At 34.7% G+C, this 15,735-nt stretch overlaps 1 protein-coding gene across 1 annotated transcript in view; it reads right to left on the minus strand.

The window, feature by feature from the left end:
• Positions 1–15,735, minus strand: part of pex14 (peroxisomal biogenesis factor 14) — a 94,741-nt gene that overhangs the window by 49,162 nt on the left and 29,844 nt on the right. The window contains exon 3 of the mRNA XM_058410142.1: positions 1,775–1,859. Coding sequence (XP_058266125.1) covers positions 1,775–1,859 — 85 coding nt within the window. The remainder of the gene's footprint in view (positions 1–1,774; positions 1,860–15,735) is intronic.

The following is a 15,735-nucleotide window of genomic DNA, read 5'->3' on the forward strand; positions in this document are numbered from 1 at the left end:
GTTGGTCAGAATCAAAATTGCACAAATGGATATTCATTGATGAAGCGATGTCGCATGAACAAGAGTGCGGTATTGAACATCAGCACAATGGCGACTGTGATGGTGCTTTTAAGAAAACAGTGTTTTGTTTAGTGCAAAAAAAATAATAAATAGAAATCCCGCAAACGAAAAACTCTATTCAAACTCTATGCTGCTTGTTAAAACCCTCACTGCTTTGTTGATTTCCTGTTAAAGGTGCATCCGATGAAATTCCCTTTGCTTCATCCCTTATATCTTCATCTAAAAGTTCTATTTGTGAATCACATATTTATTGTTGCTAACGTTTCTGGAGTTACGGTTTTTTTGGGACCAAACTGGAAATTTATGTGATGGACAAGGACAAGAGTGATAGAAACAGTGAAATGTCTCTGCTGTACTTATAGCGAACATACACTCTTGGAACGCTGCTTCTCCACATGATTGTTCATTATTCCCCTATTCCATCATGTTTTATATATTCTGTATAATACCAAAGTTGGTCATATAGTTACAAAGAATATATTAAACAAATAAAAAAAAAAAATAAAAAAAATATTTATTTATTTATTTGCAGTTGTGTTTATTTGTTTTTTATCAATTTATTCATTGATTAAATGTAATAAATTAAATTTTATTTAATCCTATTTTCACCGCTCACATATACAATGATATCTGGTACGACTGTATAAAAAAAATGTAATCAAACATTAATTGGAATACAAGACAACAAAGTAGAATAAGATAAAACATTTTAAAAAAGGTCAAATAAAATAAGATAAAGTGGAAGAAGCTGTGCAAGGTAAAGTAGCTAATGAAATAAAGTGACATTAGCTGTGCAGTGGAAAAAATAAACAGACAGAATATCTAAAAATGCAGCATATGAAACAATACAGTCAGTGATGAAATACGGTGGGATGGATATAAGATGATTATCCGTTATGAATAAAGTGCATGTGTGTAATTAAGTGCAGTTTTTGTGCAAAAAAAAAAAACCCACTGTAAAGTGTGCGGTGTATAAGAGTCAGCTAGTGGCTTTTGTGCAAGGAGAGTCATAACGATAATACCGCGATGATTAATATTTCCTATAAAGGAAATGCAATGAGTCCCTTTTTGTTGCATAATGCACATCTCTAAAGAGCGGCAGGCGTTTTCTTTTATTTTGTGTAATCGTTCTTAAAATTCTAAAAACCTGTCAAGGCACAATTAGTGTCATGTCTCCTGTTTTAATTCGGAAAGCAGATTAATGAATCACGGTTTGATGCATTGTGTGGCATACATCACACGCGCATATTGATAAACAGCCCTGAATTTAGAGTGAATGCAAATTTCTGCTCACACCACACTAATCTTATGGTCGATAAAATGTTCCGAAGGATTCCAAGGCCTTTAATATTTATGATAACAGCTAAATTAAGTAAAAGCCTTAAAATGCCGGCAGGCTGCATAATTGACAATTGCACTGAAAGTACAGGAGAGTTTGTCAATATTAATTTTCTGCATCCCAAAGATGCGTCACAACTGGTAGGTCATTTATCCACCTCGCAGACAGGGTTGAGGTCTATGAAAAGGGGGAAAAAAAAAAAGAAAAGAAAAAATAATCGAACCCTACTTGACCCATCAGGGCCTGCAGCTATGATGCTGACCTTTCACCCTGTCCTCCACCCCCAACCTCGCTAAAAGCAAGTGACCTCAGACGATCAGCATTTTCATCCACGTGTCTACGGACTCTCATCCCTCCTGTATTATTACCACTCACCTTTTTTCTTTAAGAACGCTTTTCTGGTAGCCAAGGGACTCTGACGAACTTTGGGGTTCTGCAAGAACTTCACCGCTGTAGCGACCTGTGAAGGAAAGAAACCAAAAAAAAAAAAATCATAAGTGTCAAGTAACCTGCACTAGTCTTCAGCAAATGGCACGCTCAAAAGCTCATTACAAATAAGAGGTGGAATAATTCTTCCATGGGCAATTACTGTGCACGTCTCCTGCTCCGCGGTATATCATCAGCCAAGAGCAGGAACCTTAGAGAAACTCGCCTGCACAGTAAGTATATGGAGGCTAGACCACCAAACCACTTTAGAGATAAATCTAGGAAACGAGTGAATCAGCAGTTATAAAATTATCCCATCAAGGTTTGCTGAATAAATGGGGTATGGACTTTAATTTGCCATTATCCTCTTTAAGACAAACTCCAAGCCTTAAGTGAGCAGGGACTGAAAATCTATACTTAATGCTGAAGTGCTCATCTGTATCTAATAACTGCTGAATACCTGCCTGAAAACTTCAGCGATTCTTTAAGAAGAAAATGCATTATGATTAAATAACTGAGGCTGCATGTTGTAATGACCATGTGTTAATGCACTAGAAAATTAAATATCAGGACATATGTACTTGTAAGTGCAGTGGGGTGTTGATCGATTCCATCCTGTTTTCCTTCGAGATGCCCCTTAATTTGCCACTTTAGCATGCTTTCTGCAAGAATTAAAAAAACCGCCTCCTTCCTTAAACGCCATTACGACACGAATTTGAAGTGGGGGGCAGAGGCGGGGGGCCCTCCGGAGTGCAGCTTTTAAAGAACAGATAAACATGAAATAACATCTGGAGGAAGGTGGAAGCGCACACTCCAGCTCCGAGCCGAGCGCTCTCGTTATCGCACCTGTGGTCCCCGTGATTCAATTGTAAAAGTCATCCCTCTAATAGGTTGAAAGGTTTTGATTACTCTTCTTTTTCTTTAAGCGGGCAAAAGATAAAAAGTGATTGAGCACACTGTCTGTGGTAATTCATTTTAGGTAATGCATTGCATATACTAAAGACCTGTTTCAATCCAAAAGAATTGCATTTTGAAAATAGGGCCGAGGACGACGTAGGACGGCGAAGGCGAGGCGAGGCGAGCCATGAACATAACTCTTCAAAAACAAATAAAGACACAGCGAGGCGGGGACGCGGTTTCCCCATCAAAAGCCCTAATATTGATTTCGGTTTTAATTTACGCTACGGGAGCAGAGCTTGATTTTTGCGCTTTGGGGCCGTAAGCAAAATAGTTAGACCTAATTCGGTTAAATATATATTTAATGCATTTTTGTGTCACAAGGTTGAATATCAGGGATAATTTTTTAAAAATTTGTGTTTCCTGAACTATAAGTGTCACTGTCTCTTTGAAAACTTAATCTCGCTCATTTACACAAAACGTAGGTGCGTGCGTGATGACGATATTGTTACAATATCATCGTTATGTTATTCCCAGACAAGCGAATTCGATGTGATGTGTTTCTGGAACGATCAGCGTAGATGTACTGAACTCTCCTTCATTAACTGACACTTTCAGGAAGCCCCGCCCCCTTCCTCCATCTCATGATAATTGCAGAAAGTTCATTAATGCGAAACTAACTCCGATATTTCGACTTCAGAGAAGTAGAAATATCATATATAACCGCTTTATGTTTATCAAGTCACGCTAAATTCCCAAAAATTTGGGATAGTTTACTGATGATGATCATTAAGAAATGATCAAATTCGCTGTCGGGGTTTTTTTTTTTGTTTGTTACACAGCAGAAATATTGTGAGAAATTGTGAGAACAGGAACTGCGTGTCTAAACTTGGCTTTATGGTTTCCTAAGTCACGACATTTTGAGGCTTTTATAAAACGCACTGCATGACATCTGCACCAGACAGAGCCACCGCGACTAAAGACAGCTGATGACAAAGTTCTGGTAGAGGTTTTTGGGTGTTTTTTTTTCTCCATCAGTGTGATAACTGCTATGACGTTCGTCTAAAATCCACCATCGGGACAACAACAAAACCTGAAACAAAACTTTTGAACAAACGAACAATTAATATGAGCTCCTTCACCCAGCTCCAAACTCCACTTCCTCTCCATTTTTTCTCTAAAGGTCCTTTCACACTGAGCTCACACACTGGTAATTTAGAAGCGAAGTTAGCACGGCTTTTTACCCGGGGTTATGAAACCCATCTTTGAAGCAGTGTGAACCTCTGACCTGCGGTGGCAAATGTGTAGGGTGTGAAACGTTTGCGGCGTTAGATTGTTAGACGCTCAGCAACAGGCACTAAAGAGTGTGTACCTCATATCACGTGCCTGCTACAGTCACGAAAACTGTGTATTGTGTGAACAAAAGTTGGATAATACAAATGAATGTCAAATGATGAAGGAAAACAAGAGATTTACGGTTACAGTTCCAGTCAGAAAAGTGTTCAGAGGGTCCAGACTGGATGATCCGGTCGGAGTATTTAAGCAAGTGACTGATCAACAGGAAGCTGCACAGCAAACTTAAACCGGCCAGAAAAAGATGATGATAATGACTACTCAGGTGCTGAATGATTCTGAATTACACTTATTTTATTTATACCACTAAGCAACTGAGGGTTAAGGGCCTTGCTCAAAGGCTCAGCAGTGGCAACTTGGTGGACCTGGGATTCGAACTCGCAACCTTTCGGATCAATAACCCAACGCTAGTCTAACCACTTCACTGATGTGAAAGATGCCGTCATTTAAAGACGACAAGTGCTTCATTTCTCCAGTTCTGCAAATAAGAAGGTTAAGCCAGGGTTTAAGAACGTACTGTGAAAGGTCAAGGTTAGGAATGTGCAGGATTAAGCGTTAATCCCGGGTGAAGTAGGAGAAGTGTGAAACGTGAAACAAGATAACCCAGGATTCCGTTTACATGGGGTGTATTAGGACCCAGGGGAATCGTGTCAAGCCCTTCAGAATAACATTACTACTGTTCTACAGAAGTCTTTAGCCCAAATTGTGGTTAAATAATGACGTGAGCACAATGTAGTCATTTTTTTTCTTCCTTTCATCTGACATGAAGATGTCCGTTAGACAAGATCTCATACAGCAAGGCAAATAATAACCACAGAAGGCTGCAGTAAATGAGTGTTTATCCATCACAACTTTTCTCATGTAAAATGAAAAATAAAACATACAAAAATTCCTCTTGGCTTTTCTTTAAGCCCCACATCTGACTGCATGTAACTTAATCGGGCGTTCTTTGACAAACTCTCTGCGAGGTGCGAGCCTGTTAAACACAGTCACCTGAAACCTGACAGCGGATTACACAGAGCGTGATTTACAAAAAAAAGAAGAAAAAGAAAAAAGAAAGCAGGTTCGAGAAGAACCGTTGCAGGAAAAACACAAAGAGAGAAGCGTGTGCATTCAAAAGATCAACTTCAAAGAGGTTTCAAATGTGAAATGAAGACTGAAATGATTCAAAAGGGAAACCTCACAAAGGAGAGAGAGAGAGAGATATGGAGATAGAAAGACAGAAAGAAAGAAAGAAAGAAAGAAAGAAAGAAAGGTGGAGAGAGACACAGAAGATAGAAAAAGGAAAAGAGAGGGAGAAAGAAAGAAAGGCAGAGAAAGAAAAAAAGAGATATAGAAAAAAAACAGAGAGAGAGAGAGAGAGAGTAGAAGGAAGGAAGAAAGAAAGGCAGAGAAAGAAAGGTGGAGAGAGAGAGAACAGAAAAAAGAAAGAGAGAGAGAGAGAGATGGATAAAAAAGGGGAAAAAAGAAAGAAAGAAAGAAAGAAAGAAAGAAAGGTGGGGGGGCAAGAAAGAAAGAAAGAAAGAAAGAAAGGTGGGGGGGCAAGAAAGAAAGAAAGAGAGAGCAAGAGAGCAAGAAAGAGAGAGAGGGAGGAAAAGAAAGGGGGAGAGGAAGAAAGAAAGAGAGAGAGAGAGAGAGAGAGAGTAGCTGTTGTAAAATGATTTAATTTCTTAATTGAAGTCTGTGTGTATTGAACTGGGAAACCCTTCACTGGGGCTGAATTCTGGGAAATTACCAAAAGTTTTTTAATGTTGTATAAATTCACTTTGACATTTCGATCTCATTCTCAGGACAACAGCTGAGGAGTGTTTCTGTTCAGACTGCTTTCTCACCTTGTTTTGACCTGCAGAGGTCACAGTGTGTACAGAGACGTTACAAACATACACACACTCGCCTCGGCCACGCTGCCTCCAGACGTATAAACACCTCCAGTGAGCTCTCCCCTCACAGCCACCATGTTGTGTTGTATTGTGTTGTATTGTGTTGTGTTGTATTGTATTGTATGGTGTTGTGTTGTATTGTGTTGTGTTGTATGGTGTTGTATGGTGTTGTGTTGTATTGTGTTGTATTGTATTGTGTTGTATTGTGTTGTGTTGTATTGTATTGTATGGTGTTGTGTTGTATTGTGTTGTGTTGTATGGTGTTGTATGGTGTTGTGTTGTATTGTGTTGTATGGTGTTGTATGGTGTTGTGTTGTATTGTGTTGTATTGTGTTGTATGGTGTTGTGTTGTATTGTGTTGTGTTGTATTGTGTTGTATGGTGTTGTGTTGTATTGTGTTGTATGGTGTTGTGTTGTATTGTGTTGTGTTGTATGGTGTTGTGTTGTATTGTGTTGTATTGTGTTGTATGGTGTTGTGTTGTATTGTGTTGTGTTGTATTGTGTTGTATGGTGTTGTGTTGTATTGTATTGTATTGTATTGTATTGTGTTGTATTGTGTTGTATTGTGTTGTATGGTGTTGTGTTGTATTGTATTGTATTGTATTGTGTTGTGTTGTATTGTGTTGTATTGTATTGTGTTGTGTTGTATGGTGTTGTGTTGTATTGTATTGAATTGTGTTGTATTGAATTGTATTGTATTGTGTTGTGTTGTATTGTATTGTATTGTATTGTATTGTATTGTATTGTGTTGTGTTGTATGGTGTTGTGTTGTGTTGTATGGTGTTGTGTTGTATTGTGTTGTGTTGTATTGTATTGAATTGTGTTGTATTGTGTTGTGTTGTGTTGTGTTGTATGGTGTTGTGTTGTATTGTGTTGTGTTGTATTGTATTGAATTGTGTTGTATTGTGTTGTATGGTGTTGTGTTGTATTGTATTGTGTTGTATTGTATTGTATTGTATTGTATTGTGTTGTGTTGTGTTGTGTTGTATTGTATTGTATTGTATTGTGTTGTATTGTATTGTGTTGTATGGTGTTGTGTTGTATTGTGTTGTGTTGTATTGTGTTGTATGGTGTTGTGTTGTATGGTGTTGTGTTGTATGGTGTTGTGTTGTATTGTGTTGTGTTGTATTGTGTTGTATGGTGTTGTGTTGTATGGTGTTGTGTTGTATGGTGTTGTGTTGTATTGTGTTGTATGGTGTTGTGTTGTATTGTGTTGTGTTGTATTGTGTTGTATGGTGTTGTGTTGTATGGTGTTGTGTTGTATGGTGTTGTGTTGTATTGTGTTGTATGGTGTTGTGTTGTATGGTGTTGTGTTGTATGGTGTTGTGTTGTATGGTGTTGTGTTGTATTGTGTTGTATGGTGTTGTGTTGTGTTGAATTGTATTGTATTGTGTTGTGTTGTATTGTGTTGTATGGTGTTGTGTTGTATGGTGTTGTGTTGTATTGTGTTGTATGGTGTTGTGTTGTGTTGAATTGTATTGTGTTGTGTTGTATTGTGTTGTATGGTGTTGTGTTGTATTGTATTGTATTGTGTTGTGTTGTATGGTGTTGTGTTGTATGGTGTTGTATGGTGTTGTGTTGTATTGTATTGTATTGTATTGTGTTGTATTGTGTTGTGTTGTGTTGTGTTGTGTTGTGTTGTATTGTATTGTGTTGTATTGTATTGTATTGTGTTGTGTTATGTTGTATGGTGTTGTGTTGTATTGTATTGTATTGTGTTGTGTTGTATGGTGTTGTGTTGTATGGTGTTGTGTTGTATGGTGTTGTATGGTGTTGTGTTGTATTGTATTGTATTGTATGGTGTTGTGTTGTATGGTGTTGTGTTGTATGGTGTTGTGTTGTATGGTGTTGTGTTGTATTGTATTGTATTGTGTTGTGTTGTATGGTGTTGTGTTGTATTGTATTGTATTGTATTGTATGGTGTTGTGTTGTATGGTGTTGTATGGTGTTGTGTTGTATTGTGTTGTGTTGAATTGTGTTGTATTGTGTTGTATTGTGTTGTATGGTGTTGTATTGTATTGTGTTGTGTTGTATTGTGTTGTATTGTATTGTGTTGTATTGTATTGTATTGTATTGTGTTGAATTGTATTGTATTGTGTTGTGTTGTATTGTGTTGTGTTGAATTGTATTGTATTGTGTTGTGTTGAATTGTATTGTGTTGTGTTGTATTGTGTTGTGTTGAATTGTGTTGTGTTGTGTTGTATTGTATTGTGTTGTATTGTATTGTATTGTGTTGTATTGTGTTGTATTGTGTTGTATTGTATTGTATTGTGCTGTGTTGTACTGTGTTGTGTTGTGTTGTATGGTGTTGTGTTGTGTTGTATTGTGTTGAATTGTACTGTATTGTGTTGTATTGTATTGTATTGTATTGTATTGTGTTGAATTGTATTGTATTGTATTGTGCTGTGTTGTGTTGTTGATCTACACTCCCAAACTAAACGCACCCCAGCCTGAACAGTTCAGCTTGTAGTCAGATTCCGGCTGTGATTCTCCCGTCACGTCAACCTTATAACACACGTTCAACCTTTGAGTGACCTAAAAAACATTCAGAACAAGAAATTCTAGTCACCAGAACAAAACCGACCGAATGAATCAGAGATTATCTCCTAAAGGTTGAACACAGATCAGTCGAGCGACTGCAACGATGACAAGGATGATGATGATGATGATGATGAGGAGGAGGAGGAGGTGGTGGTATAAACAAATCAGGTTAAATATCTGAAAAGAAGTTTCCACTATCACTTGCGGGGGTTTTTAAAAATGACATAACGTTATATCTAAATTTTCGTTATGTGACGGGTTTTCCCATGGCACAGAGCCGATACTCCGATACCTACACCGACGAACAAGAGAAAGAATGAATAAATAAATTTTTAAAAATAATAATAAATAAATAAATAAATAAAGGACTGAATGAATGAATAAATAAATAACTACATAAAGGAATGAATGAATAAATAAACGAATAAATAACCAAATAAATTAATTAATTAATTGAAAATAAATAAATATATGAATAAATATCAGATCAAATTTCAGGTCCTGAAAAACAAAACAAAAAAAAGTTTTGGGGAAAAAAAATATGTTTTTCCATAATTGAAAATATTTACAAATAAAGACACTTGATAGGTACGTCTTTTTTTTTTTTTTTTTTTAAGGATCGATTGTACAACATTTAAACTTGAGATGATTGTTTTCAGGAAACACTGAATTGCTTCAGGTTTAATAAAACATTAAAAAAAGATGTTTTGAAGCTTTTAGGAAAAACACGAGTTTCAGTATCAGTATTTGGGGAGGGGGGGTGCCATCTATGAGGAAATACAATATATAAAAAATATACATAATAAATAAATAATATCCATGAGTTCCTGTTCGGTCTAAAGTGTACAAAAAACTTCTTAGCTGAATCACTGAAGACATTTGTGTCTCACGCTGTTACAACATGTACATGAATCTACTGTATATATTATACATATACATATACACACACACATATATATATATATATATATTCTGTAGATTTTTCAAATTTGTATAATAGCCTCTCGTTATATTGTCTATTGTCTTTTGTCCTGTTACCAGAACACTCTTTCTTACAAAGTCCCACCTGTAATTAATAAAGTATCTGATATCTTATCGCGAAAAAAAACAACATGCCCTAAATCATTTCATATTTTTCTCTAACACAGTTACAAACCATCACTTCCCTTCTGATTGCTCTCAGGTCAGCGGAAACGTCGTGAGGTCTACGCCCGCTTTTACGGCTTCCGCTGCCGGACGCTTCCTGACGTCCTTGCAAACGCTCGCTTAAGAGATGAACCTCGAAGTGGGATTACAAATAAGGCAGATGTCCACTTATTTTTCCCCGAGTGTTGCGTGTGATCTACAGGGAGAAGAAAAGTGCTTTTCTTTGCAGATGACATAGCTGCTTTATGCAAGTTCCACTCAGACATCTCAATCAATTATAACCACATTGCGCAGATTTTAGTCTTGTCTAGTTATTGACGTATAGATCACCCTCGCTGTAGTGTAAGGTAGTAGCACACAATTGTGCTTTTAAGCCAGAGAGCTGCATCACTCTAAGTCAGTACAAGGCACATTTGCTTTGGCAGGCCAAATATTAACCTAAATTAAAAAGGTGGCTGCATGTTGCTTTGCTGAATACCAGTAAATACTCTTTGTTAATAACCATTATTTTCTAGTGTTTCTTGTAAGGCTAAAATTGCTAATGCACTGAAAGTGCTCTGTGTTCTAACCAATAATCTTTACAAATGAGATAAATGATCAAGTGTCAGGACGCAACTTAAAAAGTGGCGAAAACTCAATCACAGAGGCCGAGCAGCGTTTAAGCGGCATGCCTGGAGACAGCGCTGCCACGGTGAGCCTGATGACTGGAGCAAGTCTCACAAATCATACAGCCATCTTATTGAGTTTGGATTGGACAAGGCTTTAATAGAGCACTTTCCCCCCCTCACGCTTCCCTTAAATTCGGAGGAAGAAGCGTTATCCCTCATCCTAATGACATCTGACCTGCCGCGCTCTCCCGTGTTTCTTTTACACGCCCGTTCTGGTGCTTTTACATAAAATCAACTTATTTATTGACGGTGTACACTACATCATATTGGGGATTGAGGATTGAGATGTGACCTCACCGCTGAGCGTCCAGAGGTCTGAAGGAGCTTTTTCACACTTAGTATAGCTGCGAATCTGAAGAGTACTGCATACTTTCAGATATAACACAAAGCTGGGATAGTTGTTTTGATTCATGATACTAGTTCGCACTGCTTCTTAACGACATGCAAAAGCTTTTATTTTGTTTCTACAGTTCAAACACTTTGTGGTCATGTGATGCGCTTGACGCTAGTTTCCAAAATCCCCACGCATCACCCGATCTGGTTAATTAGCGTGCAGAGACATGACACGAGAGCCGCACTGCAGCTTGCAGCCAAAAATGTTTTGGGGTCAAGGTTACAAACATGATGCGCTACTGAATCTGTACTAATGCACTTAACTAGCTAACTAACTAGCCACATATTATGACATTACATTATTAGAAACCCATATTCATCCTATACAGATACTGATAAATCTCAGATTTGTCCACCTCTGAGACACGTGTCCTTTACAACAAACCTGCTGCTTATTGTGGATTGCTTTATTACAATGTTATTACTTTCAATTCTATTTTTATTGTACCCATATCATCACCATTTACCTTTTTTTGGGATTCTTTGTTTTGCTGCAATTGTTTTACATTTTAAAATATCCCTGTGCTCATAGGCATCACTGATTGTTATTGTTTGTCCAGTTTTCATTTTTTAAAAATTATTTATCATCAACATCTTCGGCATTGCATTTCTTAATGTTCATCAGCATAAAGCACTTTTTGACTAAAAATTCAAGTAAATATACAGAAAGGCACTAATGATTATTATTATTATTATAAGACATATGTAGTGTTCATCTAAATACATCTAAATAAACACTAATTTATTATTTTCTTTCCTATCATTATTATTATTATTACTATTATAAAACATACACTGTTCCTCTAAATACGCTTAAACACTAATTTATTTTTTACTATTATTATTATTAAACAGTGTTCATCCAAATACATCTAAACCAACACTAATTTATTTTCTTTCCATTATTATTATTTTAAATCATATACAGTGTTAATCAAAATACATCTACATAAACAGTGATTTATTATTATTATTATTATTATTATTATTATTACTATAAAACATACAATGTTCCTCTAAATACACCTAAACACTAATTTATTTTTTTACTATTATTATTATTATAAACCATACAGTGTCCATCTAAATACATCTAAATAAAGACTAATGTATTTTTTTACTATTATTATTAATCAAAAACATCCACATAAACACAGTGATGTATTATTATTATTATTACTATTATTATTTAAATCCAGTGTTATGCTAAGTGTTATATCGTTATTATTAGACACAGTACTACACAAAGGTCTAATGGAAACATGCTGAAATTCCTTCAGAAAATAATGGAACAAAACATTTCTACATAAAAAAAAAAACCCTATTCTTAGCAAAGAAGTGACCAGAAATCAACTGAAAGTCAAAGTCAACATCTCTTACTTTCTTTACTGACGAGCAACATGTTGTGTTGGGAAAGTAACACTTTAAAATCTAAAATATCTCTTTCTTTTTTAAATGAATAACGCAAAAGTCATCAAATAAACATTTACACCAGGCTTTGTGTTATGTAAAAAAGGACGGATTAAATAAGGAGTTTGGAGAACCAAGTAAAATGTAAAACCATTTAAAACAAGTAGTGAGTTTATTTTAAAAATATAAAATAATTTAAAAAATTTTATTTAATAACACAAAATGTGGAGTCACTGGTCCACGTGACATGAAACAAACAAAACAATAAAATCTAGAAAAACCCTAAAACCCTGAAAAATCCCAGCTGGAACTGGGCCAGTAAATAAGTGTGTTTATATATATATATATATATATATATGTATGTATATTTTTGTATATTTTATATATGTATTTTATATATATATTTCTGAATACTTTAAGCTGGCGTCTGCTGCAGTACACGGTTTCAGCGTGTGACTGAAACATGTAAATTTCATGAAGTTTCCATGACTTTATTTTAGAACTTCCTCTCTTTGGAGATGGCATTTAAAGTTTAGCCGTTTGAGCGTACAAACTCTAAAGTCATTTCTAAACTTGGGAAAAGGGCCGTTTTGTTTAGAAATGCTGCCATCTAACTACCACAGAGGAAAAGGAACAACTTCCTGTTAAGGAGTTAGAGTGTTCTTCTGGAGCAAGAATGAGCAAGCTGAGCGGAGATGACAACTGACGTTTAAGAAATAATAAATAAATAAACAAATAAACAAATAAACAAATAAATGAATAAATGAATAAATAAATAAATAAATAAATAAATAATAATTAACTTAACTAGGAAAAGATTTTGAAAAGTAGCGATTGCACCAGCTTTTATAAATTAAAAGAGGTTACTGATTTAAGCAGAAAAAGCAGAACTATTATCATTATTGTTTTTATTTGCTTATTATTATTATTATTATTATTATTTATTTGCACCTTTCATACATGTAGCAGCCCAAAGTGTTTCATCATTAATACATTTTTTAAAAATAATGTAATGAAATACACAATATAAAAATAGAAAAAACAGTTAAAATATAAAAACAATAAAATTATTAAAAATAACAATTGCAAAAATATTATTTACTATTGATTATATTTATTTATTTATTATTGATATTTATTATTACGATGCACTGCAATATATTATATTACAATTTTAATAATAATAATAATACTAACATTGTTATTTATTCATATAATAACTATAATAAAAACATTATTTATTCTCACATATATATATATATATATATATATATATATATATATATATATATATATATATATATATATATATATATATATATATATTAGATATAAAAAAAAGTAATAAAAATGTCTTTAAATAAAATGCACAGAACAAAAAAATATATAAAAATTAAAAATGTAAAGATGAAAAAAGTAGAGGAGGAAATGAAGAGGAAATAAAAAGTACACAACTGTAGAACAAAATGAAACACACACGCACACTCGCGCACACACACACACACGTATATACTGTACATATATACGTGCTCTTTCACTATATCTGTTTAAATGTAAAGTAATAAAAATAAGAAACCTGATATGAGAAGGTGGTCTTGATGTATGGGATGTAAGCTTAGGTCAGCGATTACGTCTGGTTCAAAAAGGACACCAGAGCCGCCGGTTAGATTGGGGGAGGGGGGGGTGTCCACGAGCAGAGCTAAAAGGAAACGATAAGGGAAGCTAAAAGGAAATCGTTATCAGCTCTTGCTATCCAGACTCGGTGTGAATCAATTCATTCCAAATTGCCCTGTACATTTGTGCAGAAGCAGCCTTGATATAATAAAAGGCTAATAGAGACAGGTACAATTGTGTTAGTGAGGTCTCAAATTCCTCCAAAACAAAGGTTAAAGGAGAGTCAGAGAGGGAGGAGGGGGGCTTGAAGGAAGGGGGGGGGGTGTTAGGGGGCGGGGAGAAGGGAAGAGAGGATAGCTGACTTTCAATATTAATTAACTGGACGACTCCGTAACGGAGATGCTGTCTAGCAAGCCTTCACTGCAGCGAGAGCTTGTTTCCAAAAAAAAAGAAAGAAAGAAAAAGAAAAGGAAAAAGAAAAAGACAGAGGGTTTTGATTAAATTAAAATTCCTTCCATCTGCTAACTGGCTGAGCCACTAAATGGTGTTTTTAATGGTTTAAAAGAACAAGGCTAAACATCCTTCTAATTATGACATCTTTTCCTGTTGAACTGACCTTTAGCAGGCGCACAGACCCTCCTGGGAACGATGAAGAGAGACGACACCTGACTGAGCGTGTGTGTGTGTGTGTGTGTGTGTGTGTGTGTGTACAAACAAGAACAGACAGAACACCAACAACGCATCCCATAGCGTTTTATTCCTTCTACACCACAGCAATGTGCCAATGAGTCAATTCTGTATTAACGACACCTCACAATTTATTTATTTTTATCCATTTATGATCGCTTTTATTCTTTTAGAACATCCTATATTGGATGTTCTAAAAGAATAAAAGCGATCATAAATGGATATCATAGCAGACGATCCCTCGAAGGCCTGTTTTATCTCTCTTTTAAATAAAAAATTAATTAATTAATCTAAAAAAAATGTCGCTTGTCACATTAAAAGACTTTGAGACAGTGTCTGAAAGTGTGACAAAATGCTGGCACTGGAGACTTTTAATGAGAGAAATTTCCTCACAGGAAACTTTTACACAAATAAAAATCAGAGTCTGCATATGCTGTCACCACAAAAAAAAAAAAAATTGTATCTGAATCGTGCTGTATTATAAAATAAAATTAAATTAAATTAAATTTAAAAAATGTGTTATTCGTTTCTGAATCATACTGATATAGAAAAAAATAAAAATAAAAATAAATGTGTTCATATCTGAATCATGCTGCTATAGAAAATCAAAATAAATGAATAAATAAAATAAAAAAAATAAAAAAAATAGTTATTCATATCTGAATCATGCTGCTATATTAAAAAATAAATTAATTAATAATATGAAATAAAATAAATTCAAAAATGTGTTATTCATATCTGAATTATGCTGCTATAGAAAATAAAATGAAAAATATTTGTTATTCGTATCTGAATTATGCTGCTATAGGAAATAAAATAAAATAAAATAAAATCAAGTGTTATTCACATCTGAATCATGCTGCTATAGAAAATAAAATAAAAATAAAATTAAAAATGTGTTATTCGTATCTGAATCATGATGCTACACAACATTAAAACATTTTTTAAAAAAAATTAAAAAAAAGTGTCATTTGTATCTGGATCATGCTGCTATAGAAAATAAAATAAAATAAAAAATAAAATAAAGAAATGTGTAATTTGTATCTGAATCATGCTGCTATAGAAAATAAATAAATAAATTTTTAAAAAATGTGTTATTCGTATCTAAATCATGCTGCTTTAGAAAATAAAAATAAAATAAAAATAAAAAAAAATGTGTAATTTGTATCTGAATCATGCTCGGTCAGTCGGTCGGTCAGCTTCAGCAGAGGAGAATGTGGATACTCGCGCTGGTGACCTCTTTTTTTTTTATTGAATGCTCTGAACGTCTATTTTCTGACTTCGAAAGGTCAGAGAGAACAGGTCTGTGAAGGCAGAGTGG

The sequence above is a fragment of the Hemibagrus wyckioides genome, linkage group LG15 (genome assembly GCF_019097595.1).
Source record: "Hemibagrus wyckioides isolate EC202008001 linkage group LG15, SWU_Hwy_1.0, whole genome shotgun sequence".
In the NCBI taxonomy this organism is placed as follows: domain Eukaryota; kingdom Metazoa; phylum Chordata; class Actinopteri; order Siluriformes; family Bagridae; genus Hemibagrus; species Hemibagrus wyckioides.